Raw genomic sequence first — 20,411 nt, 5'->3', positions numbered from 1 at the left:
GGGGAAAAAACATATCACAACAAGAACAGGGTTCAGTGAAAGATCTCCATTGCATACTTTCAGCTCACAGGCATTCCTGACAGGAAAAACACAGACAACTTTTAATTTTTAAAAAAATACCAGTTACCACCCACAAGAGGAAGCAGCAGAATTTCCCCAAATGCTGGCTGTGAGAGCACACCACAGCTCACATTCTCCCCCAGCTCACTAAGGAATCAAATCTCCAGGTACAGATGGTAAGCAGGCCAATCTGAGACACAGTTGTAAGGAGAATAGGGAGAAACAGTGTAACAAATGCAAAGAGAAAAATAAAACTGAAACCAACATTCTAGCAACATTTAGTACAACCAGCTTCAACCAGTAAGTCTGGCAGCAAAAAGGCAAAACATGACTGTTGGGAACAGGTAACACCAAGGGCAGCTCTGCACCAGAGCTTACAGCAAGCACAGGTCAAGAGATGACACATTGCATATGCACAGTTATTATAAACCAAGACACATGGGAACAGTGACACCTGACACAGATTAGCAAACTTCCTATGCAGCTCTATCGTGCTACCAAGAGACCTGGAGGTTTGGTGTATACAAAAATTCACCATTTTCATCCAGTTGTTTAACATCAGGCACCACAGAAATACTGCTTTGTGCAGCACCATCTTACAGGATCTCTTGGATTGAAATTACCCAGTTCTGCATTTCATTCTCAGTTGCATCTTCTTTTGGAGGCAGTGGAGAGTGTTCAGCATCTTAACAACTATGACAGACAAGCACCCTCCATATTCTGAAAAAATTCCTTCTTTACCCACTTCAGGTCTGAAGCAAGGAATGAAGTACTGTAAAAGTAACAGTAGTTGGAACTGGAAAGGATGTGACACAGATATTTCTGCTTTGCAACAGTCACAACAACAGGACCTGCCCACCTTCAAGTTCAAGTTATAAATTCTGCATCCAAAAAGTATTTGTTTTCAATAATTTAAATGCAGCCAAAGTGATGCACAGGTGTTATAAGCTTTAGCTACAACCACCTCTACCTTGTAAACCTAGTGACTGAAGAGCCTCTTCCCCTTGGAAAAACTCCAACGTACTCTTGACTTGATAAAGCAAATCTAGACCTTTTTTATTTTTATTTTTTTAAACAATTTGCCAAAACTGGAATGAGAGATAAATAGAAGGCACAACAATTTTGCTTTTTTTTTTATACAAATACAAACTAAACATGAAAAAAACTCCCTATTTCAATAAAAAATTTCACAAGTTCAGGAAAAGTGTTTGAAGAGTCAAGTTCTAGACATTTAAAACCTATCCCACAATCCAAAAATTTCAAAGTGGTAAAACAGTAGTTCGAATTCCTTGCTGTGATCATGTATCAAAAGGAAAAGAGATTCTACGGATACCCATTATTCCACTTTTACAGCGCCACAGAGAGAAAGGTGAAAGTCAATTTTTCAAGTGGCAATGTCTCCAGACTGGAGGATGTTCATATGACCCTCAAAGAAACACCAAGAGTTTTGCTTTTCTGCCCTTGGAATACTTGCCAAGAACTATGTTTTCCTACAGGCTCTTGAACGCATGCACGTGAAATATTATTCCACTGACTGCACCCAAATTCAGTAGAAAGAGGGGAGGGAAAAAAAAAAAAAAGAAAAAAAGAAAGACATTCCTTTAGGAAAAACCACTGGTACCAAAAAACCAAAAATCAGTCCGTAAGTTTGAGGTGAACAGGAAAATTCAGTTCTTTTCTTTTTAAAATCCACTTTTCCTAAAACGTTGTTCCACAAAGCTGGAATCTGGGACAAGGACTAGAAAAAAATAAATCACAGAACCATAACACAAACAAAAAGGGGCCAAAATAGTATCAAACGTAGCAGTCTATAACAGGCTAGGGCCACATTCCAAGATACCCAAGGCTGAAATTCACAAATCTGCAGGAAAAAGGGTTTGCGCCACCACGTCAACATCGGCGATGGATTCACTGGCGTTGCCCGATCCCCCTTCCAGCTCCAAATCCTGGCTTCTGGGCCATGCCCCCACGGGGAGGCCCTCGAATCCCACCTCCCAGCCCCCCACGGGTGCCTCCAGGTCCACGGGGTCTGTTATCTCTGCGGTCACCCTCCCTGGCAGCTCGTGTTTTCTTCTCCTCCACGTTCAGGCGCACCTCTCCCCTGAACATGATGGGCTGCAACAGAAGCAGAGAAGGTACTGTCATTAACGGGCCACCAGGAGCTCTTCAAGGTCAAGCAGATTCCTACAACTTTCTCTCATACCCTACTCTCCATGAAAGACTGAAGGATCTTAGGATTACTTACTGAACAATGGCAATAGCCAAACTATGCATCCGGTCCTGGGGTTTACTGGAGAAAATGAAGATGTGAAGGAGTGACCCTTGAAAAGCCATCTCAGGCTTAACACTTGAACATTCTGATAGATGTGTCACAGAAAAGAGCTGGTCTGTAAACAAGCTCACTGCATGGCTGTGAGAGTGCATTCAGAGTCCCTGCCTACCACAGCAGGCAGGCATGGGCACACATTCTGCATTGGCAATCACTCTGACAGGCTGAGCAGGTACCTCCTGCCTTTGTTAGCAAAATTCTTTTCAGGGTGCACACCAATACAGCTTCTCCTTTCAGCCTCTGACAAACAAGATTCTACTTGTTCATAGAATCAGACTCTCTCTACCTTGTCTTCCTGAAACCTATTTATGTACTTCCTGTGTTCAGCAACCTCCCACTAGAAAAAGGCTCTGTAATAAGCTGCTACAAGCTACTTCAATGGTAAAAGACTGAACAAATCTTGCTAAGAGGGAAAAACATCACACCTACTTTAATATGCTCAATAAAACCTAAAGGGATCAAATACAATCTCTTCCACTTAAGCTGAAAAACACTGTCTGCTGTCAACATACCAAAAACCACTGACTAGGAATTTATTTAATTACCCTGTTGCTAAGGATCTTCTGAACTGGCTCAGGATCATCAAACACCACAAACCCAAAATTAGGGAGCTTTCCACCACTGTTGATGCGGAGTTCAACAACATTGCCATAGCCTGCAAGAGAGAAGCCGAGTTCTTGGGTCATACATTAGAATGCTCTGTTAACCACGCCCATGGCTGCAACCCCCAACCCCCAGAGGACAGCAAAGCAATCAACTTACTTTGGAAAAAGTCTTTAAGTTCAGATTTATCCACATCATGGGGAAGGTTCCCAACAAACAGCTGATGACTGTCTGGGTATCTCACAATCCGCCTGGTTTCCACATCGCCTTGTTCACCCTCGCGAACTTGAGCAAAAAAGCAAAACTGATTTTAGAAAAGTTAGTCCCCACAACAAACAGAAAAACAAGGCATGGTCAGAATTATCATCACTAGAAAGAACCAATTCACACTGTCTATCCATTCATATATAAAAAAGGAAACCATTCTTCACTACCAAGTGTGTAATGATTTTATCACCTGGCTGAGGCCAAGCTTAAACTTTTACATGAGTAAAAGTCGTTTGCTTACTGACAAAAATAATGAGATTTTAAAGCTTTAATTATCACTGTGCTTCCTCAAAATCTTTAAGTAGCAGAAAACAGCTTCTTTGCAGCTTCTCTTACTTGGCCTAGGACCCCGCTGTGGTGGGATGCTCGTTCGCTGCTCCCTCACCCGCTGATCCCTCTGAGGTCTCTGAGGAGGGGTCTGAGATTCAGGCTTTGCCTCAGGGCGGGGCTGCACCGATTCAAAAAGGAGGGACAGTTAAGAGTCAGACATACCAGCATGTTCAGCTTTTAAGAGCTCACTGTCAAGTTGGTAATAAAAACAATACAGGAAAAGGTAATAGTATTTTCAACCTGTGACTAAGATAAATGTCAGCTCATGTTGGCTTATATGGTAAAAGCAAGCAGCATTCATATGAGCATTCCCTGTTTTCCTCCATGAGGAACAATGAATTCTCAACCCAAAACCCAAGGAATAACATCTTCATGAAGTCTATCAGGAATCACAGAATGCTAGACTTTGGGGCCTGGGGAATCAAACCAGAAGAAAGTAGATTTCACTCCTTTTTCCCCTGTCAGCAGTTTAGTGCTTGAACTTCTCCAGGTGCTGGATTCCTACCTGCGAGACTGGTACTTTCACAACATGAGGTGGTATTCCTGATACTGGGACAGCCCCACTGGGAGGAAGGTTCTTGCTGGTTACTGATGCCCAGGAAAATGTCTTAAAAAAAAAAAAAAGATAAAAACAACTACATCTCCTTCTGAAATATATTACTGATAGGACAGCTAAGAGACACAGGGTAACAGGAACAAATTTTAACTTATACTTGAAAATCAGGAGCCAGCCAATAGCAATTTCCCCACAATTTCCTTCAAATTACTTAAGTTCAAAAGACTCAGTGTAATTACAATGGAGTCATAATTCTACTCTATCTCTGAATTCCAGAGTTGAAACAGGACACAGCAGTGGCCCAACACCAAGTATTGCACCAAGGTTAACCAAAGTATTGGATTCCTAAGTCCCAATCTGTCCAATTTTACCTTCCTTAACACTGAGAAGTGACAAAAATCCCCAGGTAAAAGTACAGCTCTGTAAATAGACAGAAGAGCCATACTGATAAAAGAGTCATTACCCTGGAGTCCTCTTGCACTGCAGGAGCTGGATCAGCAGGAGCTGGAGAAGGACTCTTTTCCACAGTCTCTTCTGGAGCAGATTCCTCTAATACTGGCTCAGACTTCTCTTCCTGTGCCTCTGGCTCAGGCTCCTGCTCAGGTTCTGCCTCTGGCTCAGGCTCTGCCTCTGCAGCTGTCTCTTCCAGGTGTTCCTCAATGTCATTGCTATTACACAGCAGCACAAAAAGCAGGAGAGAGGTGGTATTGTATTTATTCTGTTACTGGTGATAAACAGTGCTACTTATCCAATATACAAGTCAGGCACATGACATCTGAGAGGAAGAACAAGGCCAAGTAAGGCCACATTGCACAGGGATGCAAATTTTGCACTGGTACACTATAAAGCAGCAAAAAAAAAAAAAAAAAAAAAACCCAAAAAAAAAATTCAGGGTCTCCATGTTCAGCCTAACAGTATTTTGATTTCAGCTGATCAATAAATAGAAATGTTTTGACTGTCAGAAGAAAGCTATTAATAGCAAAAAATTAATGTGACCTGTCCCACAAGCAGCCTGTTTCACACAACACCTGACTTCATCTATAAATATATTATTACCTGACAGCCTGCTCATAATAAGCACCACTATCATCAGGAACAGCCTCAGGTGTCTGCTGTCTTTCCTCAGGTTCCTCCCCTTCCTCCTCTGATTCTAAATTAGATTAGGAAAAAAAATTTTTAAAAACATAAAACATCTTTAGTATGAGGCTCAAACACAAGTCATCTACCACAAAATACAGGTGAAGTTTCTACCAAAGAGCACAGAAGAAGCACTTTAGAGATGTGACATGAAACACTTTTTTATATTTCCACTATCACTTTGGTTACTCAGTTTTGACCAAGGTTAAAAAACACGTTCCAAATACTTCAGAGAACCAGATTTATAACCTATAAATCTGACTGCAACTGCCAAAATAAGTCTTAGAGCTCTTGCAATAGAAACAGATCACACCAGAAAAAAATCACCTGCATGTCACAACTCCTTGCTGGACTGTGAAGAACTACAGGCAAGGAAAAAAATCTACAAGCACATGAAATTTAACACTGATCTGTCTACTCCAGCAAGATGATTTTCTTTGATCTGGGAACAGAATGTTGATATAGATCCAGAACCAAACACCAACAGAACCATCCAAAAATTTTTGCAGCTTACCCTCTGGAGGTTCAGTATCAGAGTCCCCAAAAACCTCATCCTGGTAGCGGAAGATATCATTGTGGACATAGAACTTGTTTGCAACAGAGCCCTAAAAGCAAATCAAAGGGAAGAACTGAATCAATTACAATAATCCAGTAATGTAAAAACTGAAATAATGTGAAAACAAGAAAGGTTTGAGCAAATCATCCTTCCCACAAGACTAATTCAAGTTTGCCTCTTTTACAAAAATGTTATTTGCAGCAGGAAAACAAGATAGAAAAAAGACATCACTCCGAGCAAGCACAGTATGGGTGGAACAAAGAAAAAAAATATTATTGAAGTGCTTTTACTTCCAATAGCTCACAATACTGAAGAAGTGTGAGTAACAAATTCCTTGGTGTCCAAAGTATCAATTATCTCCAAGTCACATTGGAAAATAGTGATCTTGCAACACTCCTTTTTTTCACTATCACTTTCAATTCTGTGAACTGCTTTGTTAAAAAAACCCCTATTTTAAAATGCCACTTCAAATGCTAAGTCAGCATTTTACAAACAAGAAAATCTGGAATGTATGTTTTCAAGTTATAGGAAGCATTTTCTTCTTTCTACACTACTTGTTTGGTAAAAAGATCAGTTGCTAGGAGAGCAAATCAAAGAGAACATAATTTTAATATTCCTAAAGAAAAAAAAAAATGTGTTGCAGTAACCTAGGAGTCAAAAGTCAGGATATTTATAACCGATTTCAATATCCAAGGTTAATGTACAATCATACAGAAGCAGTATCATTCCCAAAGGAATTTTCAGAATGTGACTGCTGAATTGTGTGCCAAGTTCCCTTCCCAGTGTAACCCTTGAGACTGCAGAGCCCAGAGGCAGAGGGGAGGCGTGGCAGGGCAGCACACCCACCTCAGGAGCCAGCACGAAGGTCTGCATGAACCTGCGCACGGGCTGCATGTTATTGGAGAGCTCCCCCATCACCTGCACCACCACCCCGTCGTTGAGGGTGGCGTGGGCGTCCACGTGACGGATCTTTGTGTGGCAATCCTTGAAGTTTAGTGACAGCACCTTCTTGTGGATATCCTAGGAAAGGAAGCATAACGTGGGTTACGCTGCAGAAACCGTGTCTGCTAAATTAGCAGATTTCAGAGAAAGTAAAACCATAAAAATTGGTTTAAGGTACATTCCCTAAGTTTGGAGAAAGTTAGCAGGATGCTTGTTAAGTTTGCTTTGCAAGCAATTTTACATTATGGGCTTTCTATAAAGGAAGCACATTTTGCTCAACTATTGCTGTCTACAGTCAAGAGGGTTTTTTCTCCCCATTTTTATTTTCATTTACAGAAAACACTTAAACAGGGTGGGGGCGAATCACAGCTGGATACAGTTCTCTTCTCAACAATAAAGGTGACAAAGAAGGAAAGAACAGCTTTCTTTTTCAAAGTTCTTACAGATTGCCCATAGACTGCATCAGCTGGTTTTCCATTGGAATCCAAGCCACCGTGGACATAGGAAGAGTTCTTTCCATAAAACCTGTAGGAAAGAGGTATTTTAATGCCAAGCTTTCCTGTGTAAGAACATTGAGCCTCTATATTAGAGTGCAGTATGAATAATACACTTTCAAATTTCCTGTCTGAATTGCTACAATAAAGCCACAAAATCTCATAATCCTGTTATCAATCTGTGGGTGAGGGGAAAACAAAGTTCTCATGTAAGCTGCAGCATCAAGGTGTGTCAGACTCAGGCACCAACAGCCAAAACTAAAGTCTCATGGGAGCTTATGATCCAATCCCATTATCCCCTTTCTGCATGAGGTCCCCAAAGCAACACCCTGAACATCTGGAACGCTGAATGCTCCCCCTCCTCAAGTTCTGATTTCAAGCTTGAGCAGGGAGCAATGGGACTGTTTTCCTCTTCTACAGTAAAAAAAGTATTGCAGGTAAATCTTCCTTTCTGTAACTGAAAGGTAACCAGCTGAAAGCTCTAAGCACCACAGCACTGCACTCTGCCAGCACAAAAAATACTGGAATGGATTCCATGGCACAAAGTCAACTGTCCTCTGACCCAAAGGGATGAGGTCAGCTGCCCACCTAAGTGGAGAAACACTCTTTGAGTAAGTGTTCCTGAGACTGGAAGCAGGAAGGTTTCAAAAACTTTATCTGGCTGCTCACAACACAGCAAAACAAACTGCACCTTCATAAACAAGACTAGTTTCAGGAAGGATACCTGTCAAACCAAATAGAACCCATTTGTTTAGGTAATGGATTATAGTTTGTTGCATATCCATAATTTCCTGACTTTCCTTTAAGAAAGAGCTGGTATGACTCCCAAGAGAGACCACCACACAAGCACACAACTTATTCAATGTTTCCTCCTAGTCAGGGGGCATTTTATCAAGCCAAAAACTACAGAAAAACTTGAATGTCTCAATTACAAGCACAACTGGCAAGAAGAATTTCAGTTCAAACCAGAACTCAGATAATTAAAGAATTCCTGTAATCTTCATTATCTATCTTTTAACCCAGCTGATCAAAACCAAAAGTAAACGACACTCAACATTTGAAGAAATAATTTTTTCAAGTGACCAAATTCAGCAAGCTAAGATATAATAAGATCATTCACTTATTTTAGCACACAAGAAATTCACAGAGAAAACCAGGTGAAAGTGAAGCAGAGAGCTGTACCTGTGCAAATAGTCAGGTGCTTGGTTCAGCAGGGTATAGTACTGCCTCACGAATTCCCGCCCGACCAGCAGGGGACTTGGCTTCTCCATCACCATTTCTTTGGTCAACTGAAAACTATGGAAAAAAACAAAAGCTCCATCAAGCACAAGCATTTCAAATAGCTGTTCACATCCTGATTGCATAAGCCACCTAATCACAGCGGAAAGCAGGCACCAGCACTGTGTTTTACCCCTGTAAGCAGTTTAAGCAATGTGTTTTCAGAGTCAGAGTTTTGGTGCCAGGGAGAGGATTCCTGGGTACCAAACCAGAGGTGGGAGAGGCTGCAAGGCCTAGGGAGGTCACCTTATAACCTGCCAGTAGTTAATCATCCCACACATCCTCAGTAAAACCCAGGTGGCAAGCAAAGGTCCTTCAAGAGGATTTGCTAAGTGGCTAAGACATTTACAGTCGATCCAAATTCTACTTACCTCACTTGACTTCACAATCAGAATTAAAAGTCAGATGTTCTCAGGCAAAGCCTGTGCTACTGTATTAGGGGCATTTTCAGAAGGTCAGAATAAGTCCAATCTATTTTTATCAGCAGCACAGCAGTACTTGCTGTGAGTGTCTAGAGCTCTGGAAGAATATTACATTATATGAAAATTATTATGCTACAAACAAATATACACTGCTCTTCCCCTGTTTCCACCAATCTCAGCAAGTCACTTCTCACTTAAATTCAGACCACCAGTCAAGTGAACAGCATCACCCATGCCAAGGGACAAATCCATCTGGGCAACTTCTACCTACCTACCATGGATCTTTAGTTACAAGAAGTCTTTGCAGGTCAGTTACACAATACACATATGATCAGGACAGCCAGCCCAAATCAAGGACATTCCCACATTTTCTTGTTTTTAAATACTCAAACACTGTTCAAACTTATTCAAAATAGTTTTAAACTCATAGGGGTAAATACCAATACCAGGGCATATTTTTGGTACTAAATACAGAATCAACAGGAGGTTTGCTGCATCACACTCAGTTGTGCCAATTAGTAGAGAGAATGGGGGCTTAGCAAACAGTTTTGCTGCTGAAAGAACTTTCTCCTCACTACTGCCACCCAATCTCCTTCACTGCACAGCCCTTTTCCCAAATACATGGTATTCAAATTCCATATGCACATTCTCCAAGTGTGATGTGCAAGTCAAAACCAACACTATTCAGTCACCCCAGGACATCCCTCTAAAAAGGAATTCAGGAATCATCAATTACTTATCTGATTTTATTTAATACTGATAACTATAAATAGCAACAAGAAACAGTGGCACCAATGATGGGGGGAAAACCCAGACTGGATTCCAGCTGGAATACAGACTGAGGGGGAAAAAAAACCAAATTAAGCAGTCTTTTAGCATAGACTAATTCAGATGGAGCCTGCAAATGCTCATGCCAAGCCAGGCATGTCTTAGGACAAGCTTTCTCTTGTCACTATACCAAGAGCATCCCATATCCTGGGAAAACTGAGTTGGCCACAACATATCCTTCAAACAAAACAAAAGGGAAAGAAAAATACTGGCTTTCCCACCTACTTGTACAAAGCCCTGTCCCAGCTCATCCAAGGGATCTTAAATATTACATATCCACTGTATTTAATGAATTTCAGAGAACTTGTCCTTTAGACACCAAAAACTGACAGCAGAGCTTCAGAAGACAGAGGTGACCAGGTTGGTGTTATTGCAGTGACAACTTCAAACACACAACATACACAGGGCTGCAGAGGAATTCACAATCACACTGCTGGAGGGACCAGAAATGCAAATCAGAAGCTCTAAGCCTCAGAGATGAATGTACTTAAAAAGATGCCATGGAAGCTGGTACTTTGGGTGAAGCTACATCCAAATGAACCTGGCAAATTTCATATATCTCAATCAATGGTCAAACACCCAACACATGATAATCAAGAGACAAGGCAATGTTTAACCACACTGTCAGAACACCCAGGATGTGATCACACCCAAACTCCCAGCAGGGGCCAGAATGCACTGCATCCAGCTTTGCTGGAGGAATGCAACTAAGGTTCAAGCCAGAAGAACTGCAATTTTGTATACATTGATTTGTTTTTCTCTGCTTTTAATACAATTACACTTGATCATCTTATTAAGTTTAGATAGGGAAGATTTCTCTGTTTTAAAACACTTCTTTCTAGGTTTAAACACAGGGAAAAAGATCTGGTGGGCTCCAGAGGATGTGTCCATGAACTCCCTCTCTTTCAGCAGAACATGTCTATCACCACCACAAAAAGACATGTTACCTTTACGATAACGTGCAGAAAAAAATAAAACTAAATATGACCTAGAACTCAAAGAGGCTTTTCAAAACATTCAGAAGCTTTCAGCTGTTTGAGGATATTTTCAAGAGGTAACCAAGCAGAAAGGAAGAGGAAGAAATAGTCCATGGCTAGGTCTGGCCTAGAGGAAATGCTCAGATTCTGTAAATCACTTTCATTTCAGGAAGGTTCCACCATCTGTGGTTTTGCAGAAGCCTTTGAACTCTAAGTGTAATGTATTACAGATACAGATGTCCAACACCCAGCACAATCTGAGGTGACAAAAACTTCCAGATGAACTCTTGCCTTCTACTGCATGTTAAAGGAGATCCCCATAAAATATTATCAGGCAATAAGAAAACACAGCAAAGGTAAAGTACAGCTGAGTGGTGGCTACCACTGCTGACTTCCTCATCCCACTATGTTTCCTCTTGAGTACTTGTGAAGCTCTAGGAGCAGGTCAACCCTAAAGCAGTGGGAGCAGAGATGGCACACAGAAATCCTGCACTTTTATCTCCAGTCAGCTTAACTCACAATGCAGGATTTATTTGCCCCACAACAGTTTAAAAATTTGCTTCCGTGCTATCAGTTTACAGGAAGCCAGTCCTACCATATACCAAGTTCACCACTTGGAGAATGACAGGAGATACACTTAATTTCTTTGTTTCCCTGGAATTCAAGCTTACTCCTACAGATGGAAATAGGCAGGTTTCCTATTCAGTTTTGATAAATGATGAATTGGGCTCTACTGAGAATTATGTTCAAGTGCTTCCTAGAACACCAATGTACAAAGCTTGACATTCTCACATTATAGCAAAATTTCCTGTAGCACTCAAATCTCAACAGCTGATTCACCAACAGCTCTTTCAGATTTCTGCTCTTCAGTGAAAGCCCTCACCTGCAATAACCCACAGGCACATTATCTTCCATGCTGGTCTCAAGAAATATTGGAAGTCAAGTGGCTTAAAAATATACAGAAGACCACTTCCCTGCTGCTAAGAGCATTAATTAAAAAAAAAAAATTATATCAGAACTAACTCCTAACACGAAAAGAGGAATTGCTGAGTACCCAGTTGTTCTCAAGCAGATCTGAAAAGAAATGGGAAAAACCTTTACATGACCTAATCAGAGGACAGCAATCTGGTTTTACTGCTGCTGCACCTGCTGCTACGTTGCCAGCTGCCATCTGCTCTTGTTCTCCAGCCAGCACAACCTGAATGGTGGGAGCCAAGCATCTCCTCAGAGATTATTTACTCCCTACCTCTCATGAGCAATTTACTACTCCACTATTCCCTGATCCAAGAAAAACTTAATACTTTATACTGCATTTTCATTGCACAGCACATAATAGCACCAAATGTTTGAACTGTCACTACACTACTCCTGATAAAAGCTTATCCACACATTTTCCTGTCAATTGACATAACGATGAAAGGGTGAAAATTGACAGGAAAAGCCGAAAATCTGATTATTTAAGATTCATTCGTAATCATGCATTCATATTATCCCATATGTAAAACAAATTGGATAAGTCAAATTATAACAAGTGCACCATAACAATTCTACAGCATAACTGAGCCCCATCCTTAAGCCAAGGGCTTAGAGGAAGACAAATACCTCCTTTACAGTGGTTATCACCTGGCTGGTGGAAAATTCCACCATCTGTTACAATGCTCCCACTTGGCAGAAAATCAATGTCAGGCACTGAATTTCTAAAATACTGTTATGTAAATTAGAGCCATTTATGTAAATTCCACATTAGCAAATTCAGATTTAGGTCCACAAAACCTATTAGTATGTTAGTGTTCAGAAAAATGGACTCAACACTCAAAGCTGGCATTGGTTATTAATTTCTTACCAAACTGCAACATGGTGAAAGCAAACTAATCATTGCTGTCCTAATTCAATTGGTTTGGGTTTTTTGTTGATTTGGGTTTCTTTAATTTTTAAATCAGACAAGTTTCACCTGAATATTGCTTCTACTGGACTTCCTACACAACAGAAGTGCTTCTTCTGAACATCACAGGATGTCTGGGCTCTCAGGACAACCAGTCCCAAGACTCAGGCAAAAGCCCCTTGGCCTGATGTAACAGGCCAAAGGACCAAAACCCAAATCTCACTTCCCAATGAGTGTGGCAATTTTAAACATCTTCTGTCAAGAAAAAAGTCAGAACTAACAAGAAGACAAGTTAAAACTGATTCAATCTTGACAGGCTCTGATGTGTTTTTAACATTAGCCTCACTTCTTTGTTCTCTGCCATCTTTAATTACATTTTTTCACTTGCATTTCAGTAAAAGGAACCTTCTTAAGGAACCCAAAGTTTCTACAATGCATTCTAGTCCTGACTAAAACATTACACAGCAGTTCACCCTTTCTCCTTTGGCTACTCAAATGCTCTAAGGTGACCATCTGATCTCCACTCCTTCCACCTCTACAAACTGGTGGAGTTTCCAGGGTGCCAAAACAGCCATTCAGAATGCCAAAACTTTTCACACAATTCCACTCCCTCATTTTGGTATCAGTGAATTCCTTAACTTAAAAAGGCTTTCTGGAAACCAAAGAAACAGCAGGAAAAGCTCACATGGAAAAGAAGTGTCTGTATCCAAGCACAACATACTACAAATGTGGCAAACAGCAAGTTTGCTGGAAATTAAAGGTCTGGTCAATACTTAATAGGATTGCATAATTAAGTGCCATTTGGGATTTCTCCAAGTTGCTTAGCAACAGGTGAGCATGCTCAAAGCCACATACCATTTATCTAGATGGAATAACCAGCTCTACAAAACAGTTACTGCTGCTGTTATGGACCAAAAAATAGTAATGAAAACGCCCAGTAGTCCTCTAAGAGGCATGATATAGACAAAGTTTAACAACAAAACAACAAATACAGTTAATTCCAACTCTTCACACATTTTACATGACTAACATCTGCTCTGCTGCTGACTAAGCAATAAAAGAAAAACAACACAAGGCTGGTACCTGTGTGAACCATGACACAAAACACTGAAGTGAACAATGGAACACAAGCTAAACTTGCACCCTACGGCAAATTCCAGGGCCCATCCCAGCCGGGGATTAACATCAGCACACCAGCTTGCTCTCAAGTAGGAAGAGTGATGTTAAGTAAATGTGCATTTAAAACACAAAGACTGCAGATACTCTGATACTCTTATTATTTTAATGCAGCCTTAACTATCCAAGAGGAACAAAGAAACCCGAAACAATCCAGTTGTTGACCTAATCCTAAATTATAGAGAGCTGAAAATGTCCCTCAAATAAGCAGGCAAATGAAGTCCCAAAACACTAATCTGCTTTAAAAAATAGGTCTCATTACTGGCCTCCCACTGGATGCAGAGGCAGACAATGTCACTGCAGCACAGCCCTGAGTATTTCAGACACAAGCCATTACAGCTGCCTACCTGTAACCAGCTCATCTTTTCTGCCATTTGACAGATTCAGAGGCAAATTATTCACCCTGGAAGAAGTTACCTAAAGTCAGCACTGTTCCACAGAATATGATGCTTGGTAGCCACAGTCAATGGAAGCTCAATGGTGGGATAAGTTGTGCAATAAACATTTGAGGATCAAACTGGGACAAGATTTGAAGTAACCAGCACTCAATTCTTACAAGCATCTCCAGGAAACATTGAGATAGTCTGTAAGATGAGTGTATCCACCATGAACTTCCAGAAGCAGGTACTTGAGAGCAGTGTGAATGTATCATGCAGACAGAGGAGCCTTTAATAATCTTCCAAGCCAACACCTAATAAAACGTGGATCTAGCCTGTCAAACTTAGCACAGCTATTTCTCCTTTCACTTGTGACTCATCTCCACTGTGACCCACACAACCTACAAAGACAGGCAGTGCCTACATTCATAAGATACTTGAGGTGTTACAGGGAGCTGGATCCTAAAAAAAAAATAAATCACACAGCAACCAGAATCACCAGGCAAACAGCTTTCTCTGTGCCTAATTATCCAGATGTAGCAGAAAGACAGAGCAATGCCTGAGCCCCTGCTGAAGCCTTGAGACACACTGACAAGGGACACTCTAGAAAAGCCATGTATTACACCAACATATGGATAAGAAAAATTAAGTTACAAGATTAACTATTTCTACCAAATCATCCAAGCACTCAAACAATTTAGGCACAATTTAAAAAGTTTTCATCACAAGATTAAAAAAATATTTCAGAATTACATTCAGCACTGCCTGTGCCAGTACCATAAAATCCCTCTGCTTGCCAGTGGCAGATGGGAAGCCTTACTCAGCAGCAATGCACAGCCCTTCAAACACTGGGAGAATACAAATAAACAAACCAGCAATTGCTGAAGAGCTGTCAGTGTAGAAGTCTGCCTGTGTTTTTGCTAACAAACCTAAGTGTGATCCGCAAGTTGATGGATACGATGGAGTCTGCCATTTTTTGGACAAAAATCAGTGCTTCTTGTATTTTCCAGTTCTACCAAGCAAGAAAGAGACAAACTGAAGACTTCTAATGCTTTCAGTCAGATTTTAAAAGAAAAGAGATAATTTTGGAGAAATGTTATTTCTAGGGATTTCAGTGAGGGATGAACATTCAACTGGGTAAGGAAAATTATTAACTAAATTATATAGTAAGAAATTCTCAACAAGGTGCTTGGGATTCCCTCAAAACACTTTGCCTTCCCTGGGTGCTGAGCTTAATCTGGTAGGGTTTGAGGGTTTTCCCCTTTCTTTTTAAAGCTGTTTCCTCTGGCTTCCAAATTTCTGCTTGATCCCAGTCAATCATTACTTCTATGCAGCAGTTACCTGCAGTAACATTAAGATAAGGTGATCTGTCCTGAGCCTAATGAGCAACACTTCATATCCTCACAAAAAGACAGCTCTGTTGCATTTAGGACTACAGAAAAGCACACGGCCCCTGTGATTTGACAGAAGTCCAAAAGGAACTCCTCTTCAGAATCTGAGTTCTCTGAAAACTCAAAAGCCTTAAGAATTCCCAGAAATATTACTACATTTTAATAATCTTAAAATCAGATTATCCTAAATGGGCTCTCTAATGTGGGGGAAGGACTTGCCTTTCTAACTGAACCTATTTGAACCTCATTTACCTCTCAACTAGAAGCAATGTTTTTCTGCAAAATTACATTTTAAACATGCAAATTTCATCCTAAGAGCAGTAGGGTAGTGCTGAGTGGTTTGTTTACTCCTTTAGTAAAAAAGAAGTCAGCTTTTTGCCTATACTGCTCTCCAAACCACTTCATGATAAAGCATTTACTTAGACCCTGTGATTTTGCCATTAGAACAGGTTTTGTTTTGACATCCAAGAGCTGCTCCAACATCTCGATGAAGTTGGCAGCAGGTCCAGTCATCTTCTTAGGTCTGCAAATTTTCCATTTGGCTCCAGTGCAGCTTCTTGAAGTAAAAAAGCAAAAGTTACTCATCAGCAGTCAGGAGTAGTAGATCAGAACGCTGAGCTACACCAACACTACAGTGAAATTCAAGCTTCATGCCACTCAGATTAGAATCACCAAGATTAAGATTCAAAATATTTTCTGCATGCCAAGCAACAGACAACTGCAAAGAGAATCAACTCTTTTACCTCTACCCACTTAGGTCACAGAAGACACTCCAACTTGATGTATCAGCTGTATCCTGGCACTCAGGACTGACCTATCATCACAGCACTGTTACATTAAAAACAAAACAAAGCCAGCCCAGGAGCAGCCAGGAAACAGCACAGGGCAGAGCAGATGAAAATGGAAGATGGGCAGGAGCATTTTCCAGTGCAGTGCTGCACATTTGCCTCAGCAAGGAATCAGGTTCATCACAGATCACTCCTACATAACTGACAGCACCCGAGCTCCTGCTCTGAAAGCAGCACTGCACCAGCCGTGCCCTCCTGGAACAGGTCCAGACTTAATATAGCAAACTGGGACCTCAAGCCAGCACAACATTCACTGCCTGCAAAGTTTAAGGATTCTTTTACAGTACCTGAGGATCAGACTTCAGTTTTCCTTTTTAATTACTCTATGAGGTTGCTTAAGGTCATCAAGTCCACTAGCAGGTACCCCAGTAAGAAAAATGATTACTTCAACTTTGCAGATTTTATATAGGCACCCACTCCTTTAGAGCAAGCCATCACTTTTGGTTTTGGTTTGTTCCAAGCAGAGCACACTGCAGCCAGCCCAGCAAGGAGCACCACCCTGCTAAAGTCCTGCTCTGCTTGGATTTCCTCTTTGATTCATCAGTCATCACCTCAGATATAAAGGCCCAACTGCTAATACTAAAAACTAGAATAATGCTTTCTAATTTAAACAGGCCATTTATGCCAGTCTTGTGAGTGCTCTCTCATCAGATCCTACTGTTTTCAACAAATGCCAAGATATATTTTAAAGCAACATTACCTTTGCTTCATTTCCCTTGCAGTAAGTGTTGCTCTATATGTTTGCCTTACAATTTGCAAAATAAAGCTCTGAAACAAAGAATTCGCTGTTTCATTGAGTGCATATAGATCCTGTTTAAAATTCAGATGTTCAAACTCCATCAGTTGTGTTGAACTCCACTGATGCTGTTGTGCCAGCAGCAAAGTGAGCAGCAGAGCAGTGGTCCTGCCATGACAGCACAAACAAATCCTCTTGTGTGCTTTTGTTGTTTCTCAGACTACAAATGCAAAGATCCCCAACAGAAGATGATTTGCTTGGCACACATAGATGAAGTCTTGTCCACCAGGTTTTCTATTTTAATTTTCATTATGCTTCCCACTTAAGGAGTCCACACTTAAAAGAACACAACCAAGCAAACACTGGACAAATTAACACGAGACAGGAACTGGGGTCACTCTTTACAACCTGATGTATACAAGATTAAGGTTTTTAAAAGATTTGTATAATTATTATATACATTTGCAAAGGTTCCTGCATTGATTTTTATATACAATTACACTTTTTAGCAGGCTTTAGTAGTGCCTTTCAGGCAAACCAGCCCCTGCAACATGTGATGCTGTCAAAAAGGTCGTGAGATCTCCATCACAAAGGATGCAAGACTTTAAGCACTAATACTACCAGCCAACCTCCAAATTAGCCATATATGCCATCCACTAAGCTTTAAAAAAAAAAAAAAATCTAGACTCATAACTTTACATCATTACATATGGTGCCTGAAACAGTCCAGGAAAGGTGAGTTCAGTTCACAGGATGAGAAGATGCTACCATCAGCATTATGGAAGTATCACAGAGCTATCTAGCAAAATCGTTTGGCTTATTCTTCATAGACAGAGAACAGGAGACTAAGAAAGTAAGAAAAGTGAAAATTTGGCCCAAGGGAAGAATATCAGGAAAGGTGTGAAATGCAGTTTTTTGTCTGTCAACTTCTGCACTTCCCTTTATGACATCAACTTAACAAGCTCTGTTAGCTAAAAAAAAAAGTAGTCCAACACACCCCTCCCCACGTTTGATTTATGGCATCTGGAAGCATCAGCTTCCAAAGCTTGATAGCAGTGTCCAGATTTCCTAAAGCTGTCACTCCTGGCTGTGAGAGCAGGGGCTTGCCAAAAATAGCACACACTGGAAACATGGCGGCTTGCTGCAAATGCTGCTTTCTCCCGATGGTGGAACAAAAAAATCCTTTTTTTGGTAAGGGGTACTTATTCTATGCATGCAAGCCTTAACATAGAAAGCTACCAGGTAAGCCCGCTGAGAATTAGGAACACGTTGGAACATCCAGATCAACATTAGGAGGTACTGGAAGATGCATCGAAACCTTTTCTCTGGGGTTTCTCCAGCACGTACATCTGGGGCCTTAAAGGATGCTGGAAAGTCTCATTACGAGCACTACTTCGCATCTAAATCTTAGCCTAATCTCGGATTCAGCCAAGGTCATGCGGCAAACCAGGATAAGATCCACGCTCTCCTGCTCGAATTATAACTTCCTCCACCTATAAAGTTACACCAAGGGAGCCACCCCGAGCTGATGGCCAGGTGCGGCCGTGCGAGCAGCCAGCACTGCCCCTCCATCCGCAGTTACAACTCACTGCGGAGAGGAACACCTCGGGCTCTGGGTGGGCTCCTCCCCGGCCCCACCTGCCCAAAACAAAACCCAAAAGCAGACGGCGAAAAAGCCCCCGGGCCTGGAAATCCGAGAACAAAGCTCGACCCGCACACCTCGCCTCGCACAATGCGGGCCCGCGATCCCCCGCCGCCCCCCTGCCCCGCACCGCTCCCGCGGGAGCTCCGAGGCCGCCGCGGCGCCGGCAGGAGGGCGAAGGCTCCGGACACGCACGAGGGCTGCGCGGCCGCGGGGCAGGCGGGAGGGCGCCCGCCACAAAGCGCCGCGGGCACCGGGCGGGATGGAGGGGGAGGGGGGCGCCGGCAGCGCCGTCCCGCACGGCCCGCGGCCTACTGAGAGCCGGGGGCGCCTCGCAGCCGGGGCGGTGCGTGCGGCCCGCGGCCCCCCCGGCAAGGCGCGGCCGCGCCGGTGCCTCCCCGCGCCCCCCAACCCCCTCACCTGCGGGCAGAGCGGGACGGGAGCGGAGGCGCCGCTTCACCACAGAGGCCCGGCGGACGAGAAGCGCCTCACGCAGCGGCGTGCTCTGCCGCCGGCTACATATATCCGGCGCGCAGCCTACCCCAGCGGGCGCGGCCCAGCCAGTCAGAGAGCGGCGCTCGCCCTGATTCGGATGCCGGTTGGCCCGCAGCCGTGAGGAGGCGGGCGGAGAGCTGAGGGGCAGCTCAGCCAGCCAACCATACGGCAGCGCTCCGCAGGGCCGTGAGAGTGACTGACAGACGCATAAACCAATGGGCGATGGGCGATTGCTGATAGATTTGCCCTTCGGCCAATGGGACGACGCTCCCCGCGCTCGCAGGCGCGCAAGGCGGCGCGCGCCGGGCGCCGCAGTGTGGTTGAGCCGCACTGCAGCGCCCTTGAGAAGGTGCTGGTAAACCCCGTTATAGATGGGGCGGGCCCCGCGGGGAGCGACGGCCAATGTGAGGGCGCGGCGGGCAATGACGGACAGGCTCCCGCCGCGGCTCTTAAAGGGGCAGGCGGCGGCCACGCGGGGCGGCGTCCCGCGCTCCGCACCGCCCCCTGCTGGAGGGAGGGCGGCGCTGATATGGCGGCGGGCGCCATGTGCGGGCTGAGGGGACACTGAGGGCCCGACTTCTGCGGCCGAGGGCTGCGGGCTCCCCGCAGTGCGCAGGCAGTGGCCGCCCGCTTTGACTGTGTCTCCACAGGCTGTTTGGGGCTCACCTGGCCCACGCATCTGAGAGAAACCCCCAGCGGGGGGCACCTCCACCAAACAGCCCCGGCCGCTGACGCGAAGCGGAAGGTGCTGGTCACTGGGGTCACTGACCCCTGCCCATCCTGGCGGCCTCATCCAGCTGCTGAGTTTCCCTCACAGCTTCTGAGCAAAGCAGACTCAGCATCATCTGCCCCGGAGGAATGACAATCCAAGCGTTTTCTAACACACTCTCAAAGGAGGAGAAAGGCCTGGAAGTTCTCAGATGCTTTTGCTCACCAGCAGGTTCGGGTCCAGGGACCCCGGAGAGCAGGAGGGAATGGGAGCAGGCAGTGAGCCAGAGCTAAGCAGCTTCCAGGCAGCCATAGCTTTCCATTTGTTTGTGTCACGTCCCATCCCATATGTATCTATGACATGAAGCACTCAGAGA

At 43.3% G+C, this 20,411-nt stretch overlaps 1 protein-coding gene across 2 annotated transcripts; it reads right to left on the bottom strand.

Annotated features, from left to right (window-relative positions):
- Positions 1 to 1,091: 1,091 nt before the first annotated feature.
- Positions 1,092 to 19,747, bottom strand: G3BP1 (G3BP stress granule assembly factor 1). Of its 2 annotated transcripts, none has more exons than XM_079320145.1 (12): positions 19,252 to 19,747; positions 8,457 to 8,570; positions 7,224 to 7,305; positions 6,685 to 6,858; positions 5,797 to 5,887; positions 5,202 to 5,295; positions 4,609 to 4,813; positions 4,095 to 4,196; positions 3,596 to 3,707; positions 3,152 to 3,277; positions 2,935 to 3,044; positions 1,092 to 2,175 (listed from the first exon to the last, which is right to left on the bottom strand). In XM_079320145.1, exons 2-12 carry the CDS (start codon positions 8,549 to 8,551, stop codon positions 1,969 to 1,971), a joined length of 1,398 nt encoding a protein of 465 aa, XP_079176271.1. In that variant the 5' UTR covers positions 8,552 to 8,570; positions 19,252 to 19,747; the 3' UTR covers positions 1,092 to 1,968. The 2 variants fall into 2 exon arrangements, with proteins under 2 accessions (XP_079176271.1, XP_079176270.1); XM_079320144.1 differs by having other exon boundaries at positions 2,935 to 3,065; positions 19,252 to 19,665.
- Positions 19,748 to 20,411: the final 664 nt, after the last annotated feature.

The sequence above is a fragment of the Erithacus rubecula genome (genome assembly GCF_903797595.1).
Source record: "Erithacus rubecula genome assembly, chromosome: 16".
Classification (NCBI taxonomy): Eukaryota; Metazoa; Chordata; class Aves; order Passeriformes; family Muscicapidae; genus Erithacus; species Erithacus rubecula.
The sequence above is the reverse complement of the archived record's forward strand: the minus strand, read 5'-3'. Positions and strand labels throughout refer to the sequence as shown.

Bases quoted from the DNA above. Each gene is read 5' to 3' on its own strand.
- G3BP1 (XM_079320144.1), bottom strand. From the start codon at position 8,551: ATGGTGATGGAGAAGCCAAGTCCCCTGCTGGTCGGGCGGGAATTCGTG. The intron at 7,306-8,456 runs GTACAGCTCTCT...TCTTTCCTACAG, and splicing joins GCACCTGACTATTTGCACAG to GTTTTATGGAAAGAACTCTT. The intron at 2,176-2,934 runs GTAATTAAATAA...CTTCTGTTGCAG, and splicing joins AGAAGATCCTTAGCAACAGG to CCCATCATGTTCAGGGGAGA.